The sequence below is a fragment of the Catharus ustulatus genome, chromosome 16 (genome assembly GCF_009819885.2).
Source record: "Catharus ustulatus isolate bCatUst1 chromosome 16, bCatUst1.pri.v2, whole genome shotgun sequence".
NCBI lineage: Eukaryota > Metazoa > Chordata > Aves > Passeriformes > Turdidae > Catharus > Catharus ustulatus.
The window spans coordinates 3,302,036-3,317,511 of NC_046236.1; the positions used below are offsets into that span (position 1 = coordinate 3,302,036).

Here is a 15,476-nt window from a genome sequence, read left to right on the forward strand (position 1 = left end):
AACTGGAATATCCTAATGCAAATTGAGAATAGTCTGCTAAGGTGGCAGTGGCACTTACACAGCTCCCTCCCATGTCCCTATTTTAAGATTTTTTTTTCTCGGGTTTCTTTTGTTTAATGTTGTCTGTGCAGTTTTCTACAACAGTTTAACTGCTTTATTGGCAATGAGGAAGGACATAAAATCTGTTATTGCAAGTGAGGAAGAAACATATGCTCTGTGCTTAATGTGCAGCTGGAAAATATGCATTAAGATATTTTTTTAAAAGCCCTTCACATTCAATGGCTTTTTATTTCCCTTCTTTTCTATATACTCCTGAACAATTGCTGGTGCTGCCATAGCTGGTTAGAGGAGGATGCTAATAATGCCAAGATTGTGGATTTGATGCCCATATGGGCCATTCCCTTAAGAGTTGGACTTGTTGGTCCTTGTGGGCCCCTTCCAGCTCAGAGGATTCTGATTCTGTGATTCTGAAAATGCAGCAGTGGGGGGAGAGGGAAGAGATAGAGGAGTTGCTGAGGCTTCTCGGACCTATGGCATGGACAAGCCAGAGGATAATTTCCTGCATGTCTAGAAATCAAGACACAGAACTCATCTGAATCAAAGGGATATAAAAAAAGGATAAATGTGAGGCATGGCACTGCCTAAACCAGCCCCACTACCAAGGCCTCTGTGATGTGGAGCTGCCCTTGAAAATCCAAGCACTGGGCAAAGCTGTAGAAAGGGATGTTTGACCAAGAGCCCTTGACCCTGCAAGGAGCTGAAGTTCTGTGCTGCCTGTGCTCCCCAAAGACTCTGCAGCTCACTGCCAGCATCACTCACTGCTTGCTCCCACTGCTGCTCCAGCTGGTTTAGGGAGGGTGAGGAGGGTGAGAGCTGCTGGGCACCTGTCTTATCAGCCCATGGAAATGCCCTTTTCCTCTTTGCTTCCAAATCATCTCTGGGCCCAGCATCTCATGGGTGCTTGTAACCAGGCATTTCCCAGTTAATTATCAACAAACTAATAATGAATGCTGAGTCGTCAAAGCCCAAACCTGTGTGGATTTTGTCACCCTGGATTTACTCAATATTCAACAATACCAATCTTACAATTCAACACCAAAGCACTGCACTCCAATATTGTCTAGAAAGAAGCAAATGAGACAGGAATAAACCAAGCAAGTGGGCTGCAACAGGAAAATGAGGTGCTGGCCAGGAGCCAGGGAATGCATTGCCTGGCAGAACACAGGTACAGACTCCTGAGTCACTTCTGCCTTTCCACGGTGCTCTGTTGCCACCCCATGGCCTCACACAAGGCTGCAAGAATGGAACTGGAAAAGGTGCATTCTATGAGATGTCTCGAGTTTCATTAAAACCAGAGAGCTTTTGAAAAAAGCTTCTCAGATCTATGTCTTTTCATTCATGCCCTGCTGACACAAGTCTCTGCTTAAGAGGTGATAGATAATTTTTTTTCCAATGTGACAGCCATAATTGCAATATACACAACACCTGTATTTTATCTGTATTTAGGAGGAATTTCTCTTGTCGTTGGCAATTTCCTTCCTCAATAGGACAAAATGCCTGGAGGATAATGGTGTTGTCAGGTCAGGAATGGTCACTAGACAGTAATGCTGTGATGCTTGATCCATCCAGCCTGATACTCCTCTGTTTGCCAAGATAAGAGCTGCATTTGCCACTTATTCTGGCCCTTGTGACCACAGCAACACATGTGCCTTGTGTGAAATAATCCCTGTCCTGTTTCAGGTATGGTGTTGAACCACAGGGGTAGCCAGCAGGCACCCTGGACAATCCTGACCACTATTCACGCATCTTTTTTTCTCTTTTCCCATTTCTTTTAGTATTTCTAGAGCCTACCTTTCTCTGTCTTTTCCCAATCTTTCTCTACTCAATCCTCTCTAATTTAAATAATTCACCCCTAATTTTCTTCTCCCTAAAGGTCCTGGTTTTTCCTTGATGTATACACAGCTTTTGCATTTTTGGCTCCCTGACTAGGTGATTTTGGAGCTGTACATTGTCAGTGGTGCTGCTGGTCTTGCAGAGCTCTGCTCCCTGGGAGGCTCCCAGTGCTCCCTCCAACCACTTCTGAAATGTGGCTGTTTCCCACATCACTCCTTCCCAAGCCCTGCTGAAAGCCAGGCATCCCTCATGGCGTTGTCTGCAAGTTTTGGTGGCACCAGCACTGTCACCTGAGCACAGATTAGGATGCTCAGATCCATTCACTGCCCTTTTCAAAGAACTTCACCTCATTTCAGGGTCTGCATTTTCCCCCCTGCTTGTTCCGAGGCTGAGGTGATTTGGAACAGAGGACTGTGCTCTCCATGTGTTGCTGTGGTGAGCTCTGCCTTGGCAGCAGCAATGTGAAAAAGGGAGCGTGGCCAGCCCATGTCTGCTGCTGGGTGAGGAGGTGAAGGGCAGGGACAGGAGCTGGCAGCTGTCACCTCTACTTGCTTTGCATGTAGATGGATGAAGATGGGGCTGTTTGTTTTCTGGGGTGTTCTAAAGTGCTTTTTGAATCCACAGCTGGAGAACTTCTGAGGGCACCACAACCACCATCAGGTCACATTGTTCAGCTTCTTCACTGCCCCTCAGGATCAGCTGGGTGGGGGGCTCTGGTTCTTTCTGGAAAACAAATGCACTCACTCAAACACCCTCAGGCTGCTGAGGGTCTGCTTGTCCTTTTCCCCACAAAGTGTCCCTCTCATCCTTCCTGCCACAGCTGCCCAGAGAACCCACAGCCTCAGAAGCTGCTAACCTGCATTCTCACTTGAACTGGACATTTCAACACATTCCTGAGGAGCTTTGGATGCATTTCTCCTTAGCAAGTACTGAGGAGCTCAGAGGGGAGCAGGGGACATGGAGCAGCTGCTCAGGCTGGGTCAGTCCTGCCTCCCAAGCCTTTTCCCCAGAAGCCCCAGGAGCAGCTTCCCTGCCCAGGGCTTGGGCCAAAGGCAGTGACAGCTGCGCAGCCATTCGGGGCTGCTGGTCCCGCAGCTCAGCTCCCACTCTGGGATGGGCAAGGCTTCCTGGGAACCTGCTTTTTCTGCCTGCCCCATCCTCCTGTGAAAACCCAGCATACAAATACCAATAAAACACAGTAAAAAAAGTTACCAGTGTGTCTGGCAGGACAGCAGTGGGGCAGAAGAAATATTGGAAGATTCTACTGATTTTCCAGGTAAGGAAAAGCAGGGTTAAAGCTGCCAGAGCAAAGCCAGCAGACGAGATGAGGGCAGTAACCAGCCACAGGGATGTGTCACCTGGAAATGACAGAAGCAGCAAAACTTCTCAGAGACACTGCAGGGACCAAGCACTCCCTGCAGGCAGCCTGAGCCCTCTCTGGCTGCTCTTGCACCCACCCTGAGGAAATCCTCCCCAGCAAATCCTGTGCCCATTTTACCTCTCCCAAGGGACAAACAGCACCTTTGCACACAGGGCAGGAGGTTTGGGGTGGAATCCAAGGGAGGAGCTTTGGCATGAGCAGAGCAGGGAGCAGGAGGGCAGCTGGCTCTCACCCTGTGCCCTCACACACTGCGTGGGGCTGAAGCTGCTGCTCCTGTTGATGGCCTCCACGTGTGCCTGGGCCTTCACACAGTACTCAGCTCCTGCCTCCATGGTGTCCAGGTGAACCACAGAGCTCACCTCCCTCGTCACCTTCTGCTGCACCTGTCACAGGCCCAAACACCAAGCATCAGGGCACAGGCAAGGATCTAGCCTCAAACATCTCTGCTATTGATGCCCCAAAGAGCCTAGGAATGAAACAACACACCTTTGTACCTTAGTACAGGGGGTAATACAAAGGTTATCATTATAGGAGACCTCCAGGGGCAGGTATGGAAAATGTCCACAAAACCCAACCCCCTCAGGGTGAATATAGATTTAAGTTTAGTAAATTAGCATAATTGACAAAAAGCACCAATTAGGAGCACAAGTGCTGATGCAACGTCCCCCCTCCAAGTTCTAAATCCTCCCCTCTCACATGGAGCTGAAGTTTCTTGGTGAAAATGTGTCTCAAAGAGCTTTCTTCCAACCTTGGCTTCTAAGAAAAACCAAGACAGGATAGGGGCTTTGGAATATGTTTTGTCTTTCTGTGTATCAGGGGAAAAGTATTGGAAAAAAGAGCTAGGAATGCAATAGCAGGCTAAAGAGCTCCAAAAACATGTGTAAAGAATATAGAGATATAGAAAAGAGGAAACACAAAAATGATCTGGCATCACCATGATACTTGTCCAGTGAGAGAAGGAGGGGGCAGCAGGAGAAGAGCAGAACAAAAGAAGGATGAAAGCAGCCAACAAGAAAGCCCAGTGGAGTGCAGAATGAGCCCACACACTTTGGGAAGGGCAAGAGGGGATGGAAGGAGGGAGATGTAAGCCAAAGAGTCATAATGGTGGTGCTGGACCTCAACAACAGGACCTGCTGCCCTGTTGGGAGGGGGATGTCCGAGATCTCGACAGACTGGAGATTTTTCTGGGTGTGATGGATGCAAAATCATCACCATGCTGTGATGGGGGTGTGAGAGCTCAGAGAGGGGATGGACTGGACTAGTGAGGGGTGAGTGAATTTGGTGTGAGCCACTGTAACACACTCCAGCAAAGCTTACAAGCCTGTGATCAGCAGTACATTGTTTTATTGCCATAAATAGGTCTGCATTCATTGCTAGCAAAATGAATTTGCAGTTTCCAGTGTCCCCAGCCATGAGAGGATGGGTAACAGCTCCCCAACTGCTCCTCTTTCTGTGCTGCAGATGCAAACCTGTTCTCACAGAAGGTCTGATCAGCCTCCAGCTCCACACACAGATGGAAAACTCCAACACGCCAGGAGGGCTCTCCTGGCAGGGCAAGTCCTTCCCACCATCAAAATAGCTTTCTCCACAGAAACATGATATGGAGGGCCATTAGTTTGAAAAAATTTCAAGGACAAAATCAGGTCTGGGACTACCTGGGGTGACCTCTTGCAAAAATGAGACATGTCAAATGTAAAAATAATAAAAAAAACCCAATTAAGAGTCCCAGCATAGGACTTGTATTGACCAGCAAAACTAATGTTTGCAACAGTCCAGCTGGTAGAAAGTATTCTGAAATTTGGAATTAATGTTGAGGTCATTAAGATCACATACTGAAGAAGATGTGGTATTTTATTCATAAGACACAATCCGATACAAACCCATTGATTGTTTTTAAGGTGTCAGCCCATGGACAAGGTTGATCTCATCTAGCTGGATTTCACAGTGGGCAGTCGTGCTCCTGATGCCTCCTCACAGTCTAAGGACTTTTGTATGAATAAATTGCTGATTGAGAGTGGCAGGAAGTCATGGAGGGGACTCAGGTATTAGTGGAGGTGATCAGGAAGGAAAATGAAAACTGATACTGCTACTAAAAACCCACTTCACAATAGTAAAGATGACAGACAATTTGAAGAACAGCAGGAGGATCTGGTAATAAAGCAATAAATGCAATTCAATATTGATAAATGTGGAATTATAAGAATTTTCCTCCTACATTTTCACAGCATCCTTCATCAGAAACAGGGACCTAGGGTTCAGTTTCCATGGGATTATCAGCTCTGTGGTAGTCACATCAACAATTGCTGGAGAGACAAGGGAGTGGGAAGACTTGTTTTGTTTTATGGTGCTAACACAGAGTGTTCCTGCACCTTGGACCCTGCAGGTTTCTCCCTGCCCACCCTGGTAAATATAAAAATAGCTGTCAGGGTTTCCACAGGGAGCAGCTAAGTAGTCTGAGAGTCCTTGGCCTGGAAAAAGATACAGAATATTAAACTAATGCAAAGGAAGAATAGAATAGGAAGGTAGAGAAAGTGAATGGGGAATAATTGTTCTTGTTCTCTCTCATCCCCAAATCAAGGTTGAGACTGCACAAGAGTTAAGCTGCAGAATTCCTCATTGCAGGAAGTTGTACAAGCTATAAGTTTACACAGATTGAAAGCCAGAACAGATAAATTAATGGAACAAAAATCCACCAAGGACTAGTAATGCTGCAATTTCTGGCTCAGGAAACAGGAAAGTTTGTCAGTACCTCAGTGTGTGACACCTCAATCCCAGTCTGAGTAGAGCAGATGATGTTCAGAGGGAGATGTCAGCACAAACACCTTTGGTTCCTGACTCCTGGTTTCTATCTATAGTTAAGGTATGAAAGGGGATTCCTTTTCCTAGAGAAGGAAATGTGGGAAGAACAGACAAGCTTCTCCAAGAGGAGCCCACAGCAAGCCACTGGTGTGTGCAGGGTGAGGTGGCACAAATCCACTCCAGGCAGGTCCTTCAGCCTTCAGCAGGAGCTGGGACTGGCAGACAGGCTCTGGACAATGTGTGTGCATCCCTCTGTTATTGCCCAAACCTGAGGTGAACTCACCCTGCTCTCCTGGCCCTTCTTCCAGTAGAGCACGTGGAACTGGAAGGAGGGTCCCATGTCTGCCAGCTCCACCAGCAAATGGTGCCCATCTGCCAGGACCCTCAGCTGGGGTGGGGTCAGGGAAGCTGCAACACAGAGACCACCATCATCACCCAGAGACAGCCCTGAACCCCCCTGGCCAGGCAGGAGGGGAGAGAGGCTGCCACCACCCGTGGGACAGCATTCACCTGCTGCTTCAGTGGGGCACAAACCTCTCTGCTCTTCACAGGAGCAGACTCCCAGCAGGAGAGGACCATGACTGGCATTGCAAATGGCAATTTGGCAATAGCTGAGCTGCACACAACTTGAAAGGCTTTGAATTTTCTCCAGTGGAGGAGCTGCCTGGCCTGAGGGTCCCTGTGAACAACTGCAGCAGAACCAGCTGGGCACAGAGGCTGGGACACCAGATCAGGTCAGCCCTTGTGCTCCTGGGCACGAGCTCAGCTCTGGCACACAGATCAGGAGCTGAAAAACCTCTGCTTTTTATGGGAATTTTGGCACTTATTCAAAGGTGAAGGAAAAAACATTATGAGCCTCAGGGTAGTTCCCATGAATCCTGATTTTCTTTTAGTGTCTGCATGGTTTTAGACAGACTTGGGCTGATGATATGCTGTGACTTCAGGTTTTGCAAATGCATGCAAGTAAATCTTTAGGTGATTTGCTTCCTGCTTACTTTGATATTCAAAGCTTGGTTTTGTCTGGGATTCTGCTGTGAGGAATATGAGTGAAATAATGAGAATCAATCGAGCATAGATGAAACTGTGCACTGTACATTTATGAACTGGGAAGTTCAAGGCAGTACAGAGATCATGTTTGCACTATTTATCTGTGCCATTATTCACACTTATCTTTTTTTTTTTTACCACTCTGCTGTAGCTGAGATCTGTTTCAACCTCCTTGCCTTCAAGAAAGGGAGGAGAGTGATGCATAGTGCAATATAGAAGAGATGTTCTTAATAGAATTTGCTCTTACATTCAGTGAATTGCCACTAATACTGAGCAATATGAAAACATAAAATCCAAGCATGTACATGATAAGTGTGCCATAAATGGGAGGCCTGGAAATCTACTTTGTACTTTTAAATGACAAACTGAAAAAAAAAATGGAGGAAATCTCCTTAGCACCACATCTCAAAATTATAAAAAACCAAAACCCTGTTATAATTTGGGGTTAAAAGTAAATATTGTGCTAATGCATTGACAAAAGAACATTGCAATATGCAGCTGCTGTACAAACAGGAGCATTTCTATTTACCTCTGTGCTGGCACACTGGATATCAGCTAACTATTGAATGCTGAGAAATGAAGGAGGAAGACTGCCTAAATTGTTTACTTTAGGAAGATCTTTCCAAAGTGTTTTCCATGTGTTACTTGATGGGCTTCTACCCCTGTGGGTTGGCACTGGGGCTGTGCTGCTGCCCTGCCTGTCTGTGAGTCCTCACAGAACCTGTGGGCTGTGTTTGAATCCCTTAGCTCCCCTCAGACTCAGGTTTCCTAAGAGGTGTGACAGCAGAGCAGTAAAAATGCCTAAGGACAAGAACTTGCAGTGCCTTTTCTTTCTCTTTTAAACATCTGCCACATTCACATTGAATCCCAGTGCAAGCTGCAGCGTCCGGACTGTCACAGCTTCGTCAGGAGACTGTTTTGGGGTCCCTAAGACACAGCACCAAGCTGCCAAATACTTCACTGAACCATGAGAAGCTGCTGCTTTTGCTCCTGTCAGTCTCAGGAATGTCCTTCCCTCACTCCCTCAGGAATGTCTCTGCCTGACAGTGTGGTCTGAGCCTCTCTCTGTGCCTCCACAGCTGCTGGAAACGGGAGGGAGTTTTTATCTAAAGCACTCTCTAGACTGTGCTTCCCCACAGAGACACATCCACCAGCTTAGGTGGCACTTGTGACAGTGCTGCTTTGACCAAGACCTCTGTGTGAATGAGGACTGCTCCCTCATGAAGTTGTGAATAACTTCCAAAGATGGATGAAGTTTTAATATTGGGTCAGTTCTGGTTTAGACAATTTCTTGCCTGGCTGAAGCTGGTGAATGCTGCCCATCCCAGACTGAGAGCTGCAGTCTAACAGTGACCTCGGCAGAGCTTTCCCACCACAGTTTTTGTTGCTGAAAGCAGTTGACCACATGGCAGAGAACAGAGGGAATTATTCCATGAAATCATGGAAAGAGTATTTGCTGCAGCTCATTTTATGCTGCAACACAGTCCTTGGGTTGAGCTGGGCCTCAGGATTTGCAGGACTTGGAAGGACATGGAGAAAACATCCTGCATTGCTAGGATGAAATTAATGCTGGGGGTTCCACTTTTCTCTCCTCTTCTGAGGTTACTTCAAAGATCTGATACCATGGGAAGAGGGAGCCATGGACTGGGATTTTCAGGCAGGTGGAACATTCCTGCCTTAGGATCAGGTTCCGGACCTCTAAAAGTGACTTGGATTAAATGACAGCAAGCCTAGGTGATCAGAAACCTTTAAATTTAAGGGTAAGAATGACCAGCCTGCAAAAGGAAATTTCTGCAGTCATCTTGCTTATCTTTGAAACCCTTGAAATTCAAGCCCAGATGGATTTAGCTCTGCCTGGAGATGAACTCATGTCCAAGAACATTGTCTGAGGAGGGAACCCCCCAAGGCAGAATGAGAGGAGCTGGGAAGCAGGGAGGGCTCTGGGCACAGACAGACCCTGAGAGCCCCTCACCACCCAGCTCTGAGAGCTCAGCCCAGCGTGATTTCCGCGCGGGACGCACTCATGGCGCGGGTGAAGAACCCTTCCGTGGTGCCCCACGGGGACCTGGCGCTCCCCAGCTCTGCCCTGACGCGCAGCCTGTAGGGCACGCTGGCTGAGATGTCCTGGGTGACGTTGCAGAGCGTGGCTGTGGTGAGGGAGCACTCGGAGATGGGGATCCAGCTGCCGTTGGCATATTCCCGCTCGTATTCCCTGTGGAGAGCGAGCATACAGCCGGTGTTGGAGCCTCTCTGAGCTCTTCGGAGAGAAACCACAGAGCAGGGATTGAATTAAAACCTTTGGAACTGAAGTACAGTAATTTCACGATTATAAGCCGCACCATTTTGACTAAAATTTTGGTCCGAACCCGAAGTGTGGCTTATAATCAGGTGCAAAAAGTTGCTGTTTTAGTTTGGAGGACAGGTGTCTGCTGAGAAAGGCAGGAGCTTCTCTTTGAAATGGAGAATGTAAACCCCCTCCCTCCAAATTATTATAATTTTGAAATCAAGGGGTTTTCAGGCAAAGATATGGGAATTAGGAATAACAGTTCTTTTCTAGGGAAATTAAAATAGAAATACAGTACTACAAAGAAACAAACTCCAAACCCTGACAAAGTCAGAGTACAACCTGACACCCCGTCAGGCAGGGTGTTGGTAGCAGTCCCATTCCATGGTGGCTGCATCCTCCTGCAGTGACAGATGTGGCTCAGTTGGAGCAGTGCTCCTGTACAAGGTGCAGTTTCCCTCCGGAGCTTCAGTGGTGATGTGGAGAAATCCGGTTTTCCTCTGGAGTCCAGTGGAGAAAGGGGCTCCCTCAGTGTCCCAAAACCTCTGTTTTTATCTTGGTAAGAAATGTTGGGCTCTTCCCCCTGGCTGGAGCAGCTCCCAATAGGATGCAGTAATTTTATCAGTCCCACAGTGGGACTCAATGGCCATGAGCAGAAAATGACTGGCTGGAGGAAGGATGGTTGTGAAAAGATAAAGAACAATGCCCTGCCTGGTTTCAATGGATGGCCCATTAGCAGAATATCTCCCAAGGAGATAAGGATCACTGCCCCACCCTCAACAGATGGTGATAGAACAGATACCTTTTGTCACACTCTGTATTGCGGCTTGTAATCAGGTGCGGCTTATAATCGCGAAATTACTGTATATTAAGCCACTCATACATGGAGTAAAGGTGTAAGTTTAAGTTTTAGCTAAGTAAGTAAGAATATGTTTTAAGTGCTTTAAAGAGTAAAGGTCTTAGATACCAGTGTAGAAGAACAAGTTCTAGTGAAGGCTGAAAAACATAGCCCTAGATACCAGTGTTGGAAACAAGTTTCTGTATAGGCTCCAAGAACATAGTTTTAGACATAATAAAACTATAGTAAGAATATTGCTTGCATTTTTTTAGATAGAACAAGATAGGCCATATGTGCAGTTTATACATAACCTAAGGAACTAGAATTCTAATAGGTTAAGAAATAATGGTTCAGGTTCATGTTTTTAGCTTGTTGGGTAATTTGTGTATAAGAATCTATGCTCTGGGGAGAGATTGACTTTTGCTCTCTCTCTTTCTCCTCTCCTCATCACCATCATCCTTGCCCAGAAGAAGACAGGAGGAGCAGCAGCAACATCAGCCCTGCTGGGACCTAGAACAGGAGCTGATTCTACTTCTGACTGGGACTTGACTTCTATTTAGGACTCTTTGCTGAAAACTTTTAGCATGGATTTTAATGCTTGTGACTCTATGCCTTTGGAGACTGATGTGCCTTTACAATAAACAACTTTAGAGCAACTAATGGCTGCTGAGCTCTTTTAAAGAAAACAACAAACAGGCAGCAGTCTGGCAGGAGTGTGTCTGTGCAGTAAGGCTGCTGCTGGCTGCTTTCCAGGTGAAACCTCTGCTGGGATGCACTGGGGTGGGAGCACCACAGTTTGGAGCCAGCGTGGGAGTGTTTTAGGTCTCATCTGGAGAAAATCACCCCAGGTTTGTGAGCCAAATGCAGCACAATATTGTGGGAGGTGGGGACAGCCAGCACTGTGTTGATGCATCAAGCTTTGCCCACTCATTTCACTTGATCATCCCAGTTCCAAAGCCATATTGTAATAAAAGTCAGAGCTCAAGATGTATCAGAAACCTCCTGTGGTGTGTGTCACATGTTTAAAAGGTTTACACAAAATAAATCTCAATGTTTTTCTCTCTCCTCTTCTAAATAAAATATTGCAAATCTTAACTTTTGAATTCTTGGATGGAGGTAGATTTCTTATTTGGAATTGACCCACACCTTGGATTACTCAGGTATCTATTACCCTGCACACTGTCCCAGAACTGGAACAAAAGGAATTATTCCCCCACTTCTCATTAACAGTACTAAAGCATCAAACTTCTCTTAAGCTTGTGAACTGATTATAATCAAGACATCAAAAAAATTAGAACTTAAAGTTGAGATAAACAATGTTTAAAAAGCAAAAAGAATATAAAAAAAAATTCAAGTAGTTACCCCTGAAACTCAACAGAGTATCTCACAGTTGCTCCCTGGATGATCACAGGACTCCAAGTTAAGAAGTGTTTCATGTTGGTTGAAAGAATGGAGATACTCTGAGGTGCTGGCAACAAAGCATCTCCTCCTAAAATTCCAAGAAAAAGAAAGGGAAAAAAATGAATTTGCTGGGGAAAAATGAAAAAAAACCCCAAAGAACGGTTTCCGATATTTTCAAGTCTTGACTTCAGGACATTTTTGGTAAAAAAATTCTGGCATTCAATAATACTAAACTCTATATTATGAAACTGTCTAGAAACCTATTTTAAAAGCAGAGAGTTCTGAATTGGACAATCAGTCTTTTGATGGCCCAAGGGTTATTTCCTGTCAGGTGAGAACAATCTTCATTTCCTGGCTGTGCTGGGTTTAGTGCACTTTTTTCTTGTCAAAAGCAGTGAGTCTTCTCCTGGCACAGTGACTGCCATCTCACTTCAGCTGAACCACAAAAGTTCCTGCAGAAATTAGGATACTTTCCTGTTTTAACTAGGAAAAACTCTGTACCCAATGGTAATGTATGTACCTCTATAAAAGCAGCTCACTGATTTAAGTTTCTGTTTGGCATCATATGCTGAAAGTTATCGTTTGGAGGAAAGGTTCATGCTTTTCCAGAGTACTTTTGCTCTAGACACAATCCTGTGTCATAGCCAAGCCAATTATATTCATGGTTTCTCCCACCCATCTGTTGCAGCAGCCCACAAAGCAATTTTAACAAATACAAGTTTAACAGCAGGAGCAAAGACAATTCTAGGTTATATAAACAACACTGAGTACAAACAGTGAAGTGTTTTGTTTGAATGCTGAAATAATCCATCAGCTCTGGTTTGTTCATTTTGAAGGAAAAGGAAACAATAATCACACAAATTGCAGTGGACAGAGAGCACAGGCAGGACCCAGAGGGCTGGGAGCCACATTTCCATCTGATTTTGGATTCACCAGCAGCCTCACAGGAAAAGCCAAACTGCACTCATTCAAGCCAGGGCATTGACTCTCACCCTAATGTCTCCAGCCATGCCAAAGAAATGGCATTTTCTCTGTAAATAGCATTTTTGTCTCCTACCCTATCAGCAGTGCATTCTATTTAATTTGTTACACAAAGAATACATTTCCACTTGGAATGGTGATGGCCCTTTTAATTAAGTATTTTTATTCTCTTTGTGTTAGAGAATTACAATTAAAAAAACCATCCATGGTCAACTCTAGTACATTTTTCTGTCTTGCTTTTCAGCTTAAAACGCCTTAAATAAAGCTTGATAAAGTTCCATTCCTCTGGGATAGATTTTAATATCCTTGTTGCTCTGTGAATATAGAACAATGGAATATTTGCTCATTACTTGCTGTTACTTCATCACTACTATCACCACTACTTATGCTAGGTGTATGTGAACACTGTAAAAATATTAATACATTACTTCTTTATTCAAAATATGATCTCCTTTCAGGGGTTCAACAAACACAAGAAGAAACAGGAGCCTCAGACTTGGTATATAAGGCTGAGAAATCCTTCCTGTTGTGGTAATAAGCACTGTCTTTTTAACTCCCAGTCATTGTATTGTTTAATCTTCTTTTGCTAATCTGGGGGACAATAGTGCCACCAGGTTTGTGTATTTTGGAGCATGGTCTGACTCTTCCTTTGAGGAAATTTCAGTGAAGGGGAATCTGGCAAGGGAATTCCGAATTCTAATCACTGGTAGCAAGAAAATAATGTCTGTAACATCCTGAGAAGATAAAGGCATTTCTTTGATAACTAAATGTTGAAAATGAAAGCCATACATCTCTAAGTCCTAGAAATAGCAATTTAGACAGGATAATAAATTATGCTAAAATCTCTTTGGCTAGAACTCCAGCCTGCAGGCTGGGGGGACACCCCTCCCTCTCTGCTGGTTACACAAACTCACAGCAAAAGGAAAGAGCCTGGTGCATGCCCCTGGGCTTTTGCTGCCCCCAGCACCAGAATCCAAAGCCAGACCCCTGGGCTCGACAGGAACACAGGGCATCAACATGCAACCAAACCAAAGCTCTCTGCTCAGACAGAGACTGGGACATGATGTTTTGTGTTCCAGGTCGAGGCCAAGAGAATGGCAGACACAGTGTGAGTTCTGCCACCTTTCCCTGCTCCTGTCTGTGTCAGTGTGAGAGGCTGGCAGTCACTACCCACACAGGCAGCAGTGCTCCTGCCTGGAAACAGCACTCAGGTAGCCAGGCCTTAAGCAAAAATACAGCAAAAACAACCCCACATTTCTTTAAATAATAGTTGCCCAGCTCTGTCATCTTTTAAAACACATTTGTCATAATCTTTCCTATTGCTCAGAATAAACTTTCCCAGCAGAAACCACTTGGTGCTGTCACTGGATTATGTCTGAGCATCTAAAGACTATAATTTAAGAGGCAGCTGTAAAATTATTTTTTTCTGAGGCAGAGGAAAAAAATTGGAGCACAAGACAACCAGAATGTTGTTGAAACAACCCAAAATGGCACATTTAGGAAATCTGGACCAGGGAAAACCCAAGCACTTGGCAAGCCATGTTTGCCTTGCAGAGGACTGGCTTTGCAAACACTGGAATGCAGTCAGGAGATTTGAGACCAAGTGCCTCTGAGATGGGTCTGGTGTTACTTGGAGAAGCAGATTGCCAGTTGCACAGCCTCCTCCCAGGGTGAAGGAGACCCTCAGAGAAACAATTTGAGCTATTAATTAGCATTTGTATCCTGTCTGACCCTGCATCCACTCCACAGGCAGAGCATGCCCATGCTCAGAGCCATCAGCACTGAAAGAAGATTTGAGAGTTCAGCTTCTGACAGAACAGCAAAGGAGCAGGGACAAATACAGCATTACTTAAATTCCTTCAAACTGAAATACCCCTTTAGCGCTCAGAAATGACCTGCAGAACAGAATTTACAGATTGCCTTTTTCATTTGCTTATTCTGACACTCATTTTAGAAAAATAATTAAAATTCAAGATCACCTGACCTCATACTCCTTGGGCTTAAGTGCTGCTGAGGCATATTGAACAAAAGGAGGAAAGATTTTGTTACTCACATCTTTCAGTCATTTACCTGAGAGGTTTGGTGCACTCAGAGCACAGAGGAAGAAGCAGACGAGCTCTGGTGACATTTTGCCCACCCTCTGACACATCTGAGAAGTTTCCCCTCCCAGCCAGGGATCCTTTTCTGAGCCAGCCATGGTGGGCAGCGTGGAGACTCCAGGACAGAGTGAAGCTCCTGCTGCCTGCCTGGAGTGCCAAAGAGGCACAAAGATTGTTTGGGAGGGTGCAGCTGCAGGGAGTGCCCAGGTAATTGCTGCCAGCAGCTCTGTGCAGGTCTGTGCAGCTCTCTGCTGGATGGGGCAACTCTGCCTCCCTCCCTGAGAGGTTACACAGCTCAGACAGAGGCCAGCTAAGGGGGGAGAGGTATGTTGGGTTTTTCCATACAGCTGTAAATGCTCACTCCTCTGCTCAGCCCCAAACCTGATGCTTCCAAGCACCAGGAAGATTCCTCATGTTCCTGTGCCATGTCTTGTGTCCTTGCACAAAGCACTGCCACCTCTGGGCTGATGGGAGGGACCTGTGCTCCAGTTTATCTCCAACACCTCCCTTCTGGTGGCTGTGCTGGCTGTGTGCTGAGCAGGAAATTGTGTATCCTGGTTTTGCCATCTTCCAGAGTCCAGTGCTCCCCACCTGACCTGGAGTGAAGGCAGGATGCTCCTCTGGATGCAGCTGAGACCTGAGAGCCCAAATCCCCAGGCTGCAGCAGCAGCTCCCTGTGTGCTCCAGGCTGGTCCTTCAGAGGAAAGGAAGGGCAAAGCTCAGGGGGAAGCTCCTCATGCTCTGCAAAAGGTC

General features: G+C 45.8%; 1 protein-coding gene across 1 annotated transcript; it reads right to left on the minus strand.

Moving 5' to 3' along the window:
• Positions 1–2,493: 2,493 nt before the first annotated feature.
• IL20RB (interleukin 20 receptor subunit beta) lies at positions 2,494–14,752 on the minus strand. The gene is made up of 7 exons (XM_033074323.1): positions 14,697–14,752; positions 11,605–11,742; positions 9,142–9,332; positions 6,357–6,481; positions 3,507–3,657; positions 3,106–3,251; positions 2,494–2,616 (listed from the first exon to the last, which is right to left on the minus strand). Exons 1-7 carry the CDS (start codon positions 14,750–14,752, stop codon positions 2,494–2,496), a joined length of 930 nt encoding a protein of 309 aa, XP_032930214.1.
• Between the last annotated feature and the right edge of the window lie 724 nt (positions 14,753–15,476).

Bases quoted from the DNA above. Each gene is read 5' to 3' on its own strand.
- IL20RB (XM_033074323.1), bottom strand. From the start codon at position 14,752: ATGTCACCAGAGCTCGTCTGCTTCTTCCTCTGTGCTCTGAGTGCACCA. The intron at 6,482-9,141 runs GTGCGTCCCGCG...TCTGTGTTGCAG, and splicing joins GTTCTTCACCCGCGCCATGA to CTTCCCTGACCCCACCCCAG. The intron at 2,617-3,105 runs GTAACTTTTTTT...TTTGTTTTCCAG, and splicing joins CTGTCCTGCCAGACACACTG to AAAGAACCAGAGCCCCCCAC.